The sequence below is a fragment of the Somniosus microcephalus genome, chromosome 15, assembly GCF_052327205.1.
Source record: "Somniosus microcephalus isolate GS21.2 chromosome 15, FLI_Smic_1.0, whole genome shotgun sequence".
Classification (NCBI taxonomy): domain Eukaryota; kingdom Metazoa; phylum Chordata; class Chondrichthyes; order Squaliformes; family Somniosidae; genus Somniosus; species Somniosus microcephalus.
This window is the reverse complement of record NC_141001.1, coordinates 22,441,922-22,455,838: the sequence shown is the minus strand read 5'-3', so window position 1 is coordinate 22,455,838 and position 13,917 is coordinate 22,441,922. Positions and strand designations below refer to the sequence as shown.

The following is a 13,917-nucleotide window of genomic DNA, read 5'->3' as shown; positions in this document are numbered from 1 at the left end:
ATTGTGTGTAGATTGTGGAGATTGTTGTGTGTGGATTGTGGAGATTGTTGTGTGTGGATTGGGGAGATTGTTGTGTGTGGATTGTGGAGATTGTTGTGTGTGGATTGTGGAGATTGTTGTGTGTGGATTGTGGAGATTGGTGTGTGTGGATTGTGGAGATTGTGTGTAGATTGGGGAGTGTGTTGCTATGGATTGGGGACATTGCTGTGTGTGGATTTGGAAGTTTGTTGTCTTTGTAACGCAAAGGTTGTCATGTTAAATTTGGAGAGTTTGTTGTATGTGGATTGGGGAGATTGTTGTGTTATGTGTGAGGAGATGGCCGGCCTCCCATGTTCTACCCTCCGTAAACATGAGGGCATCCAAAATTCTTGGTGCCTGACTCCTAACTGACACCAAGTCCCGTTCACCCATCACCCCTGTGCGCAATGACCTACACTGGCTCCCGGTTAAGCAGCACCTCGATTTCAAAATTCTCATCCTTGTTTTCAAATCCCTCCATGGCTTCACCCCTCCCTATCTCTGTAATCTCCTTCAACCCCACAACCTTCTGAGATATCTGCGCTCCTCTAATTCTGGCCTCTTGAAAATCCCTGATTTTAATCACTCAACCATTGGTGGCCATGCCTTCAGCTGCCAAGACCCTAAGCTCTGGAAGTCCTTCCCTAAACCTCTCCGCCTCTCTACCTCTCTTACCTCCTTTAAGATACTCCTTAAAACCTACCTCTTTGACCAAGCTTCTGGCCATCTGCTCTAATTTCTCCTTATATTCTTCGGTGTCAAATTTTATTTGATAATGCTCCTGTGAAGCACCTTTGGATGTTTTACTGCATTAAAGGCGCTATATAAATACAAGTTTTTGTTGTTGATTGAGAAGATTGTTCTGTTTGGATTGAGGAGATGGTTGTTTTTGGATGGGGATGTTAATTTATTTCGATTGACATAAACGAGAATCGATTATGTAACTCTAAATTACATGGACGATTGCCCAGGTACTTACCAATTTCCTGTGATTTAACAGTGACATTCACTGGGAGGAGCATATCGGTGATAAAGGAACCTAAAGGTAAAATAAATCAATTATTTCCTTGTTTCTCCCAGGTTTGTGACAAAGATTGTCATGTCTTGAAGTAAATCCATGATGTCAATCCTCAGACTAATTGATCCTTTGTTAAAATGATCATAACCAAAGGTTCCAAGTGTTCTGTGTTCAATTTCTTTGTGCAGAAGCTTTCCACATTTGGTAGTAACACAGGAGAACAAGACAGTTTCATTGCTGGTGATGGGAAGTACACATCATCGGGCATGAATCATTGCTCCAGAGGTCATAGGTACTCTATTATTTGAAATAAGCAGGGAGAATAGGTTCCATGGATATAGATAATCCGGACATGTTGCATATTAAGTAGGATCAATATTGGGTCCAGATTCAGCTACAACCTGGATGAACATCTCTCTCTGACAGCTGGAAAGTAATCTCCAGGTCAAGCTTTAGCTATTTTATATTTAAAATCACCAGAAAATACTTGCTCTGACTTACATCATGGGGAAAGTGAAATAAACAAATCACCCAAGCACTTCATTCTGGCTAAGAGCTCAGTTCATTCACATTCCTACTGCTTCTGAATTCCCTCGCGGAGCCCTGCTCTCAGGCTCTGTTTGGGCTATTTTTACGGTTCTTGCCTCGGAGGTAAGTGAGAACAGACCAGCCTACCAGTAATTCCTCCTGCCTCTGTGTGAGGAAGCAGTTTCCACTTGGTATTTCCTCTTTCCCCCAGCAGAACCAACAAGATTTCAAAATGACAATATAAAGAACCACGGGTGTGAATCATGCATCCTTGTCAGAAAGAGTATTTTTTGGAAATTTTCAATAAGTTTATCCAATGATCAGACGTTAGTCATTGTGCTGAGCAACAGGGAACAAATGATGGCTGAACCTGAATGACAAGGGAACTTTACTCAATGTCAGCTGTGGCTCAGTGGTGGCACTCCAGCCTGGGGGTCAGAAGGCTGTGGGTTCATAGTCCCACCTTAGAGACCTAGGCACAACATTTAGACTGGCTCCAGTGCACTGTTCAGGGAGTGCTGCACTGTCAGAGGAGTGTCTTTCGGATGAGATGTTAAACCTGTCAGGTGCTTGTACAAGATCCCACAGCACTATTTTGAAGACTAGCAGGGGAGTTCGCCCCGGTTTCCTATCCCTCAACCAACATCACTAATACAGTTTATTTGGTTATTATCACATTTCTGTTTATGGGAGCTTGCTGTGCGCAAATCAGCTGCTGCGTTTCCTACATTACAACAGTAACTACACTTCAAAAGTACTTCATTGGCTGTGAAGCGCATCGGGATGTCATGAGGATGTGAAAGACTTATTTTTTTGTTTCTTTTCTGGGGGAGGTGAGGAGATACTGCAGAACCTTTCCTCAGGACATTAACTGGGTAGGGTACAGACTGTGAGAGGGCAGATTGTGCAAGATTTGTGAGAGGAATGGGCTGGATGGGCCAATTCTTGTTCCGTGTTTACTTATGTCTGGTATTCAGATGCAAAGTGAACCATCTCACACTGAAGCAGGGTTGCTGAAGCCTGTATTAAGCTGCAAGTAGGACCTTGGTACCCCAGTATAAAATACGCTGAGCAACCTCCAGGATCGATTCCATGAGATGCCTGTCCATTTCTCAGTTGCCCTTGGCTGTACTCTGTTATACCACCTGGTGTACACAAAACCAGAAATTGATTCTGAACAGGTTAGACCTGTCTGCAGGTGAATGACTCAAATCTACCTTCACATTCGCATGAATGGGCATCAATTCAACAAGCTTACTTATATAGACCAGAAAATGACATGTCATACTGGGCAGTCATGGGGCAACGTTTATATGCATTGTGACGTAGGGAGAACACTACATCTAACCCATGTTGTGGTTGACTTGAGACTATTTCATTCTGCACCAAATTACAAAATGTCTGACTAGTGGCATCATTCCACACTTTGTCCAGCGCATATTAAACAAAACCTACAGGGGAATTTTAACTCTTCCCACTGGACAGGAGCAGGCAATCGGTTAAATTGGGCCTGCTCCATTTGTCGTTCTGTTCCCGCCGATCTCTGGTTTTAACACCACTAGTTTCGGTGGGGGATGAGGTGTCCATTGATGATGTCAATAGGACCCCGATGAGATTTTAACCAGGGCATGAGTGGAGAAGCCTCCACAACTTTCCCGCCAGGCTGAAGCAGGCCAACAGCTGGTGGAAAGGATGTAAGAGAGAGAATATCCTTTGTGAGGCCAAGAGTGCTACTCCAGGCCCCACAAGGAAAGTTACTGCCTCCCCTCCAACAGAACCCCCCACCCCAGTCCTGCAAGACCCTGCAGTTCCCCCTCCCCACCACTTACCCGAAAGCTGGTGGGCGGCCAGGGGCTACATGATCAGCATGTCGCATTCTCCCCACCCTCCTTCCACCAGAAACCTGCACTGGGTTACAATTGAATCATAAGATTCATCTGCAATCCCAGCTCTGCTGATCCTGCCCACTTTCCTCATCCATTTTGATCATTCTCCAAATGCTGACTATAGATGGTTAAAGAGTATGAGACAGGAATCCAGTACCTTTATCCAGCATGCTTTGGGAAAATAGACCAAATTGGACATCAAAGGCTCATGTGGCGGCTTGGGTGGGGGCGGGGGGTGGTGGGCTTATGACTAAAACCACCATTACAGCAGTTTTTAGATACCAACCCAGTAGCTTACATAAGAAGATAGTGTGTTATCAGCTTAAGCTCTGTTCTCTGTAACTTAACTGAATTAATACTTATTGCAACAAGTTGACCATGTGATTGTTCGGATTCATTGACCTGGTGGGTGAGATCTTCATGCCTCCAGTCCCGTACACAATATTCCAGATAAGACAAAAATCTCCAAACTAAAGAATAATACTGTATAGGGCCAAAAAGGTGGGGTGGGGAATTGTGCAAGACATACCAAAAAAGCCAGTATAAGAAAAGCCAGGCCCATAGTGAGGCAGAATTCTCAAGATGCTTCGTGACTTCAGTACTGATAGGAGGAAGTCTGATCAACTTTGCGTCCTGGCACAGATATTGAGGTTGTATTGTTTAACTCTATGTCTGTCTTATATTATTGCTTGTAATTGGTAATAACATTGGTAGTAATGTCTTATATTATTGCTTGTAATTGGTAATAACATTTAAGTTTAAGTAGGTTAATAAAACTACCTCTATCGAGTTCAGTTGCCGAACTCTTTATTTAATGGGTACCGAATGGGTAAGTAAGATTATCACACACTGACACAAAGGTACTTGCCTCTCTGTTCCATCAGCAATGGCTGTCCAATTGGCTGCCGATACTTGCTGCTCCATTTTAAGCTCTCAAGGTTGGTGAAGAGAAGTGGACCCAAAGAGCCAGTCACTTGGCTGAAGTCCTCGAAAGACATGGCGCACAGCTGTTCCCCGGTAACATCAAAGTCATGAAAGCGAATGCAATCAGCATCCAACTGATTGGTGTCCAGTGTGTGTTGGAGCCACTCCCACACATGGTACTTGGTCCATAGATGTGGGTGAGTGTGATGCCACAAGCCCCCGCCATACCCACCTGAATCTGGAGGATACAAAAATAACATGAAGGTTTACATCAAAAGTCAGAATATACAATAGAAGCCGAGTCACTGCACTCCTAGCACAGTGTTAGCCATGGCTCAGTTGGTAGCACCCTTGCCTCTGAGTCAAGAAGGTTGTGGGTTCACGTCTCACTCTAGAGACTCCATGAGCATTTAGTCATATGGCCCCCCCCTCCATGAGCACATCTAGGCTGACACTCCAATGCAACACTGACGAGCGCTGTGCTGTCTTTTGGATGAGATGTTAAACTGAGGCCACATCTGCCCTCTCAGGTGGATGTAACAGATCCCATGGTGCTATTTCGAAGAAGAGTCGTAGGGGAGTTATCCCCTGTGTCCTGGACAATATTTATCCCTCAACCAACATCACTAAAAACAGATTATCTGGTCCTTATCACATTGCTGTGTCTAGTCAAGTGCCAGATCACTCTATAATCCAACAAGCTCAGTCGCAATCACCGACAACTGATCTGAGTGCCTGCAGCCCATGACCACTTTAAATCCTTCTTCCTTCTTTTTAGGCAGTCCCTCAGAACCGAGGATGACTTGCTTCCACACTAAAAATGAGTTCTCAGGTGACTGATGAGTCCAATGTGGGACCTACAGTCTCTGTCACAGGTGGGGCAGACGGTGGGTGGGGTGCTTGGGTTGACGTGCGCTCCTTACGCTGTTTGCGCTTGGCTTCTGCTTGCTCCCGGCGAAGAGACTCAAGGTGTTCGGCGCCTTCCCACAGACCATTGACTCTACAGCCACCCCATCAGGTTTCCCCTAATGGGCTGGCTGATGGGTGGGACTTACTATTTTGTGTTAAAGTAGTTTCGGCATCTCAATTACATCATAGGACCCGATTGACGCAGCGTCCAAGAGGCTCCCTCCTGCCTCCAGCAGGGGGACCTCAGGCAACTTTTTTAAAAATTAGTTTACGGGATGTGGGTGTCGCTGGCTATTGCCCATCCCTAATTGCCCTTGCCCTTGAGAAGGTGGTGGTGAGCCGCCTTCTTGAACAGCTGCAGTCCGTGTGGTGAAGGTACTCCCACAGTGCTGTTAGGGAGGGAGTTCCAGGATTTTGACCCAGCGATGATGAATGAACGGCGATATACTTCTAAGTCAGGATGGTGTGTGACTTGGAGGGGAACTTGGAGGTGGTGGTGTTCCCATGCGCCTGCTGCCCTTGACCGTCTAGGTGGAAGAGGTCGCGGGTTTGGGAGGTGCTGCCGAAGATGCTTCAAAGTTGGCAAAGATAAGATGTCAGCAGGTGGGGACAGTTCGGCCTTGGGCTGGTAAGTGGAGTCAGAGGATTTTAACTCGTCGCACGTGTATTGCTTTCTATGTGGGTTCAATGACGACACATTGATGAAAGAGAATGTCTTTTAATCTAAAGCTTGTTCATCTAAGTTAACAGCATTACAGGAGACACCATCTTAGAGATCCATCTAAAACGAAACTAAAACTAAACTCCCTCTCTCACATGCCCTCTGCTGGTAAGGCATAAATAATCAAACAGGCAAATATGCTGGTAAGGCATAATAATCAAACAGGCAAATACCATCACTATTTGCTGATATCATTACATCTCCCTTTCTTAAAACAAAAGTATTTTACTTTTATCTAACAACATGTTTTCTTTGTATTACTCTGCATTTTAACTGTAACACTTAATGAACTTACATTATCATTATCACGATCAAGGTTTTTTAACCTTGTTTTGTGTGTTCACATGAAATATGTAAATACACTAGAACTTGAAGAGAGAATAAGATAACATTACTTCCTTCTATAACAAGAGTCCTTACACTTGCTCAATGAGTCTCTCAGGAGGCTTCACGCGTCTTGAGGATTTTCTGATTGATTGTCCTTGAATCTGAGTTGTTGCCTCAGATGATGATTTCTCAGCTGTGTGATCAGGTTGTTCAACAGTATCAGTCTTTTGACCTGCTGTGTGATCAGGTTGTTCAACAGTATCAGTCTTTTGACCTGCTGTGGCTGGTCCCATGAGAAGATCCCGACGATTTCTTCGCAGAACAGCACCCTCATCTGTCTGAATGGTGTATGATCTTGGTTGAACTTCACTCAGGACAGTTCCCTTCTGAGTCCATATGTTTGTTTTGTCTTTGAACCTTACTTGGTCACCAGTGTGGAGTTCAGGTAGGTTTTGTGTTCCTCTGTCATAGTAGTACTTTTGCTTTTCTTTCTGTTGTTCTTTGAACTTCCTCACTTTCTCCCCCTCTTTTGTTTTCAGGAGGTTCCCCGGGATGGGTAGGTTTGACCTTAGCAGACGTCCCATAAGGAGTTGGGCTGGTGACATACCACACTCGAGCGGCGTTGTGCGGTATACAAGCATGCTCTGGTAGAAGTCAGTTCCACTGTCTTTTGCCTTGTACATCAGTCTTTTCACTGTCTGGACCGATTTTTCCACTAGTCCATTGGACTGTGGAAAGTGAGGACTTGACGTTGTGTGGACAAAGTCCCACTCTTTGGCAAAGTGTCGGAAACTTGCATTGTAAAACTGGGGTCCATTGTCTGTGAAGACCTCGCTTGCCACGCCATGTCTGGAGAATATGGCTTTCATACATGTTATCACAGCATCTGCAGTGGTGGTGTACAGTCTACAAACCTCTGGATACAGGGAGTAATAGTTTGTGACTACAAGATAGTCCTTCCCTTGACATACGAATAGGTCAGCGCCTACCTTCTGGTAAGGCCTGTTTGGTGCTGGGTGTGGCTTTAGTGGTTCTACAGGATTGCTTGCTTGATATTTCAGGCATATTGTGCAGTTTGACACCTCATTTGTCACATCTTGGTTGATTCGTGGCCAGTACATCACCTCTCGTGCTCTTTTCTTACACTTTTCGATTCCCAGATGTCCTCCATGGATCCTTTTTAGCATCTCTTTTCTCAGACCCTTTGGGATAACTATTTTACTTCCTTTGTAGATGATGTCTTCGACCACTGATAGTTCCGCCCTGCAGTCCCAATACTCTGCCATGTCAGGTGAGCAGTCTTGCTTCATGTTGGGCCATCCATCCAAGATGCTTTTCCTCAGTCGTCTCAGTGTTTCATCTTTGTTTGTCTCAGTCTTTATGAGCTCCATTTTCGCATCTGCTATGGGCAGTGCACTTGTGATCATGTCCACGTAGGCGTTCACTTTTTCATCCATTTTGGTGTTTGCGGGCTCTCTTGGGTCAACAGCTCTGGACAACGTGTCTGCTGTATACATCAGCTTACCCGGTGTGTACGCAACATTCAGTGTATAGCGTTGCAGCCTGATCATCATTCTTTGTATTCTAAGCGGACAGCTATTTAGTGGCTTTTGGAACAATGCAATCAATGGCTTATGGTCAGTCTCTACACTGATTGCTTGTCCTGACACAAACTGGTGAAATCTTTCACAGGCGTATGTGATGCTGAGCAGCTCCTTTTCTATTTGAGCATATCGCGTCTCCGCGTCTGTCATCGAGCGCAATGCATATGCAATAGGTTGCCAGTCGTCATATTTTTGCAGAAGAACGGCACCGAGCCCACTCTGTGATGCATCTGATGATATCTTGATGGGTCTCGCTGGGTCATAAAACCTCAGAACTGGTTCCTCTGTGAGCAGTGTCTTTAGATCGCTCCATGACTTCTCATGCTCATGATTCCATTCCCATTCTGTGTTCTTTTCAGTTAGTCGTCTCAGTGGCGCCATCTTTTCTGAGAGGTTGGATATGAATTTACCCATATAGTTGATCATTCCATTAAACCTCTGCACGTCCTTTTTGCATTGTGGCCTTGGCATATTCTCAATGGTGGACACCTTTCTGGGATCTGGTCTGATGCCCTCACTGCTAAGGATATCTCCCATGAATGTCAGTTCTGTCACCCCGAGCTGGCATTTCTCTCTATTCAGCTTCAGGTTTGCTTTCCTTGTTGCTTCCAGCACTTTTTTCAGTCTCTCGTCATGCTCAGTTCTCATGGTTCCCCATACTATGATGTCATCCATTGATGTATCAACTCCCTCCAGGTGCTTATAGATCATATGGATAGTTTTGTGATACACTTCAGGAGCTGAGGCAATGCCAAATGGTAACCTTAGGAATCTGTATCTGCCAAATGGACTGTTGAACGTGCACAGTCTTGAACTTGCCTCGTCCAGTTTCATCTGCCAAAATCCTGATGATGCATCTAACTTGCTGAAATACTTTGCATTTGCAAACTGTGACATGATTTCCTCACGTGTAGGAAGCTTGGAGTGCTCTCTCTTTATTGCTCTGTTTAGATCTCTTGGATCCAGGCAAATTCTGAGCTTTCCATTCTTTTTGTCCACAACGACGAGGGAACTCACCCACTCAGTTGGCTCATCTATCTTCTGAATCACGTTCAGGCTTTCCATCCTGTCCAACTCTGCCTTCAGTTGCTTTTGAAGAGCAAACGGAACTTTTCTGCATGGATGTATGGCCGTTGGCATACTTTTATCTACTCTGATCGTGTGTTCTCCTGGAAGGCAGCCTAGACCCTTAAATAGTTCGTTGTACTCTTTCATGAGTTCATCATAGACTGTCTCTCCTTCGCTTTCCACAACGAGGACTCTCTTTACCAGGTTCAGCCTCTCACAGGCTATTCAACCTAGTATGGCTTGCACATCCTTTGGCACCACGATTAATGCTAGCGTGTGCTCTCTGTCCTTGTGTGTCACTTTGACAATGCATCTTCCTTTCACTGGTATATCAGTACCTGAGTATCCTGTCACTTTCACTTTTATTCCATGTATCTTTCGTCTGGGTCTAATTTTCTTAAAATCAGTCTCTGATATCACATTAACTTGTGCTCCAGTATCCAATTTAAATGGAATGTGTATGTCATTCACTTTTAGTGTCAACATCCAGTCTCTTTTTTCTTCTTTGTTTTCAGACACAACATCCACATAGAACTCCTCTATCTCGCTTTCATCTACTGCATGGACCTTGCTTTGTTGCGCTTGGTTCTTACAGCAATGGGCATAATGGTTGTTTTTGTTGCAACTATTGCATGTTTTACCATATGCTGGACACTTTTTTGGTGGATGCTGTGTATCGCATCGACTACATGACTTTCGATTGCCCCTTTCATTTTTGTTCACTGGCCACGCCTCTTTTTTCACATTGGCGCTCTTTTTGTTAAACGGTTTGTGTCCGTTCTTTCTCACTGCATCCACGTTGCAGCTACTGTCACTGAACAGCTCCTTTGCCTGCGACTTCACAGTCTCTGTAGCCCTACACAGTGCTATGGCTTTTCCCAGGTCTAGATTTTGCTCTCTTAGCAGTCTTTCCCTTAGACCATTATCTGGAATACCACACACCAGTCTGTCTTTTATCAGCGAGTCTGTCAGTCCCCCAAATTCACACGTTTTGCTTCTGTTTCTCAGTTCAGTCACATACTGATCAATAGTCTCTCCCGTTTTCTGTACACATGTGAAAAATCTGTGCCCCTCGAACGTCACATTACGTTTAGGTATGTAGTAGGCCTCAAACTGTTCCATTATTTTATCCAGCTTCATTTTGTCTCCATCAGCAGCGAATGTGAAGTTATTATACACCTCCAGCGCTTCATCACCCATGACATGTAAGAACACTGACGCTTTCATTTTATCACTTTTCTCGTCAGCTCCGATTGCCGCTAAATACAACTCCAAACGTTGTTTGAACCTCCTCCAATTTTCAGCCACATTACCTGTCAACTGAAGCTTCGCCGGTGGGTGTAATCCTACCATTTTTTCACTTCATTAGCTATTTTCCAATGGTAAGTAACGATGTTCTCTTTTGGCTTGCTAATATGTGGAGAGCTGATTTAACTTCAGATTTTTCCTCTTCATCTCTTTCAATCACTTCTGACACCATGTATTGCTTTCTATGTGGGTTCAATGACGACACATTGATGAAAGAGAATGTCTTTTAATCTAAAGCTTGTTCATCTAAGTTAACAGCATTACAGGAGACACCATCTTAGAGATCCATCTAAAATGAAACTAAAACTAAACTCCCTCTCTCACATGCCCTCTGCTGGTAAGGCATAAATAATCAAACAGGCAAATATGCTGGTAAAGCATAATAATCAAACAGGCAAATACCATCACTATTTGCTGATATCATTACAGCACGCACTGTTTCCGGGCAAAGGAGGGGGTTTAAAATCGCCCTCTGGGGAATTTCTCTGCACATTTGAATTGACTACCTTTCAAAGTGTGACAGAGATTTGCGCTAGACTGTGACACTGTGACAACAGATAAGAAGCGTGCACTAAAGTAAAGTTTTTCTATCATGTGTCTCGTTATATGATGTCAGAGTAGATCACTCTGCGTTTTTGAGCAGATAATTCCACAATTGGTAGCTTCTTTAAAAAAGGAACATTGTCATTGGCTTTTCAAAAGTTGACCTATTGACACATTTAGTAAAGCCGTTGTACTTTTGACTTCATGATGCTTGTGGTTCATCTCCTTGTGTGATTATTGGTCAAAGCTGAGCAGCTGATAGCATAGTGGTGCTTATCTTTGAATTGACTAATGTGGTGATTGTATAATAGAGTATAAGGAAATGTGAAAGCAGACAATATAAATGAGTTGAAAAGATGTGTTTTGACAGAGAGGGATTGAAGGACATGGGGAGAAGGTGGGCTGGTCTCTGAAAAAGGGTGAGGTTTGTGGACCTAATGGCCATTTTCTGTTTCTAAAACTCCCTGGGGTAGATCTTGACTTTGTGCGACTGTGTAAAGCAGGTGATAGCGAATTGGCAGCTTTTTTTTACATCTCCACCCAATTTTTATTTCCAATGGAAATTGAATTCAATGAAAATAGAAATCGGGAGAGTGTATAACGGGCACATTTTACACCATCGCACAAAATCAAAATCTATCCCTGGGGTTTTTAATCTGCATTTTTGTAAAAGTCATCTCAAAATCCTACCGTTGCTTTCAAGGTCGAAGCTGCTCCATGTGGATGGTAATTGCTGAGGTACAGGGTGGCTTCTGAACTGAGCATTCATTACACTTCTGTCCTGCAGAAGCATGATCTGGAATCAGAGGGAAAGAATGATCTCTTTAACAAGCTCTTCTCAATGGCCTCTCTGTAGAAGCACTTAAAGTTACTGCAGTCAAAAGGAAAGTGATTTGTAGCTGCTTGTAAACTCCTGCAGTCAACCAGAGTGCAATAGTAAAATTCTGGCTGCAGGTCAGAAGAACACAGCATGGATTGGACAGCTTTCTTCCCAACATTTTCTTAAGGTTATTTTACATTGTTAACCATGGGATAGGGAACGCTGCAGTGATGGGATAGGGAACAGTGCATTTCTTTAATCTCATTGATGACAGGCCAAGCTAACATTAGATGAGATGAGGCTTGGTTCAGTTCGGTAAGCGTCTTGAGGGAGAAAGGAACAGAGGGATACGGGGCCAGGGTGGGAAGAGTTAATTCGAGGAGGAGGCTCGTGTGGCATATAAACACTGCATAGACCAGCTGGGTCGAATGGCCTGTTTCTGTGCCATGTTATGTACTTCTATGTAATGTACTGCACACACAGAACAATAGGTATGATGAGATTCAGTAAGTTCAATTGGTAAAACTTCCCATATTATAAAAATAATGGCCATGTGACGCACTGATGCTGCTGCACTTCAATGGATCCTCTATTGTGTCCTACAGCCCAGGGAAGAACCTCCTTTCCTTGCAGTCTCCTGGCTTTTAGCCTATTGCCTCCCAACTGTTCAGTATCTTATTTCCAAAAACCCAGCTGTCTTTTTGGTGTCAGTGTCTCTCGTTATTTAAAAGCCTGACGCCAGTAAGTTTGTAGTCAAAACCCACGGCCTCCTTCCTACCCAGGAGCTTTAGTCCACCAGCCAAGCTTGGCAATGACCCCCTGCTAAATTCAAATGAATAGGATTGGCAAAGCAGCAGTGAATGCCAACAGTCACTGGAATGTCACATTACATCTGATAGCCTGTAGGATGCTGGTTCAGGTGCTCCATCTGACTCTTTATCTAGGCCTGTTGGCCTTGCTGTCTTGTGGACTTAACCCCCCGAGGGCTAGGTTTAGCTCAGTATACATGGTGTGGAGATGCCGGTGTTGGACTGGGGTGGACAAATGTAAGAAGTCACACAACACCAGATTATAGTCCAACAGTTTTATTTGAAATCACAAGCTTTCAGAGCGCTGCTCCTTCGTCAGGTCAGACTTCACCTGACGAAGGAGCAGCGCTCCGAAAGCTTGTGATTTCAAATAAAACTGTTGGACTATAACCTGGTGTTGTGTGACTTCTTACATTAGCTCAGTATAAGTATTCTAAACATATATTACAGCAAGGACCCCCACCCTTCCCCATGATGGCTTGATCTAAAATTCTGAAATGGGACAATTACATTTTACACACACTCTTGCTACATGTACAGGCTCTGTGCATCCCAGCTCTCAAAGATTATAACTCTGATCACTCTGTCGTAAAAAGCTTTGAACTGTGACATTTGCACTCACTGCACCAGTTCCTGTATTACTGAGTAATGAGGTGTTAAATGAACCTGTTTAGCAGTGTAATTACAGTACCTGTACTCACACTTCCAAAAGGTGACAAAGGGAGTGATTGTAGACAGTAAGGCATTAATTTATTATTTACACCTCCATTGTTTCTTTGTGGAATATAAAGCAGTAAAAGCTGAATGACAACCACTATCATTCACAGAACAGGATCTGCTAGGCTGAGGGAAAACAAATATTTGCTTGCGGCACTTTCACCTCAGTGTCCGGGTCTCGGAGTCATGCTCTCCCAAAACACCGTGTGGTCTGCTGCTTTTCCTGGTCGCCATGTCAACAAGTACTTCCAATGGTTCAGAGGGTTCCTCATTGTGTCACGGGGGGTGGGTCTGGGGATCACCGTGTCATGGGCGGGGGGGGGGGTGGGTCTGGGGATCACCGTGTCACGGGGGGTGGGTCTGGGGATCACCGGGTCACGGGGGGTGGGTCTGGGGGTCACCGGGTCACGGGGGTGGGTCTGGGGATCACCGGGTCACGGGGGTGGGTCTGGGGATCACCGGGTCACGGGGGGTGGGTCCGAGGATCACTGTGTCTCGGGGGTGGGTCTGGGGATCACCGTGCCACGGGGGGTGGGTCTGGGGGTCACCGGGTCACGGGGGGTGGGTGTGGGGATCACCGGGTCACGGGGGGTGGGTCCGAGGATCACCGTGCCACGGGGGGTGGGTCTGGGGGTCACCGGGTCACGGGGGGTGGGTCTGGGGATCACCGGGTCACGGGGGGTGGGTCCGAGGATCACCGGGTCACGGGGGTGGGTC

The 13,917-nt window shown here is 45.0% G+C and overlaps 1 protein-coding gene across 2 annotated transcripts in view; it reads right to left on the bottom strand.

Annotated features, from left to right (window-relative positions):
* Positions 1–13,917, bottom strand: part of LOC147106574 (ETS homologous factor-like) — a 75,865-nt gene that overhangs the window by 56,069 nt on the left and 5,879 nt on the right. For both annotated transcript variants that reach the window (XM_086007528.1, XM_086007529.1), the window contains exons 2-4: positions 11,545–11,650; positions 4,319–4,612; positions 998–1,057 (exon numbers count right to left, since the gene is read on the bottom strand). In XM_086007528.1, coding sequence (XP_085863654.1) covers positions 998–1,057; positions 4,319–4,612; positions 11,545–11,647 — 457 coding nt within the window. In that variant the 5' untranslated portion in view covers positions 11,648–11,650. The remainder of the gene's footprint in view (positions 1–997; positions 1,058–4,318; positions 4,613–11,544; positions 11,651–13,917) is intronic.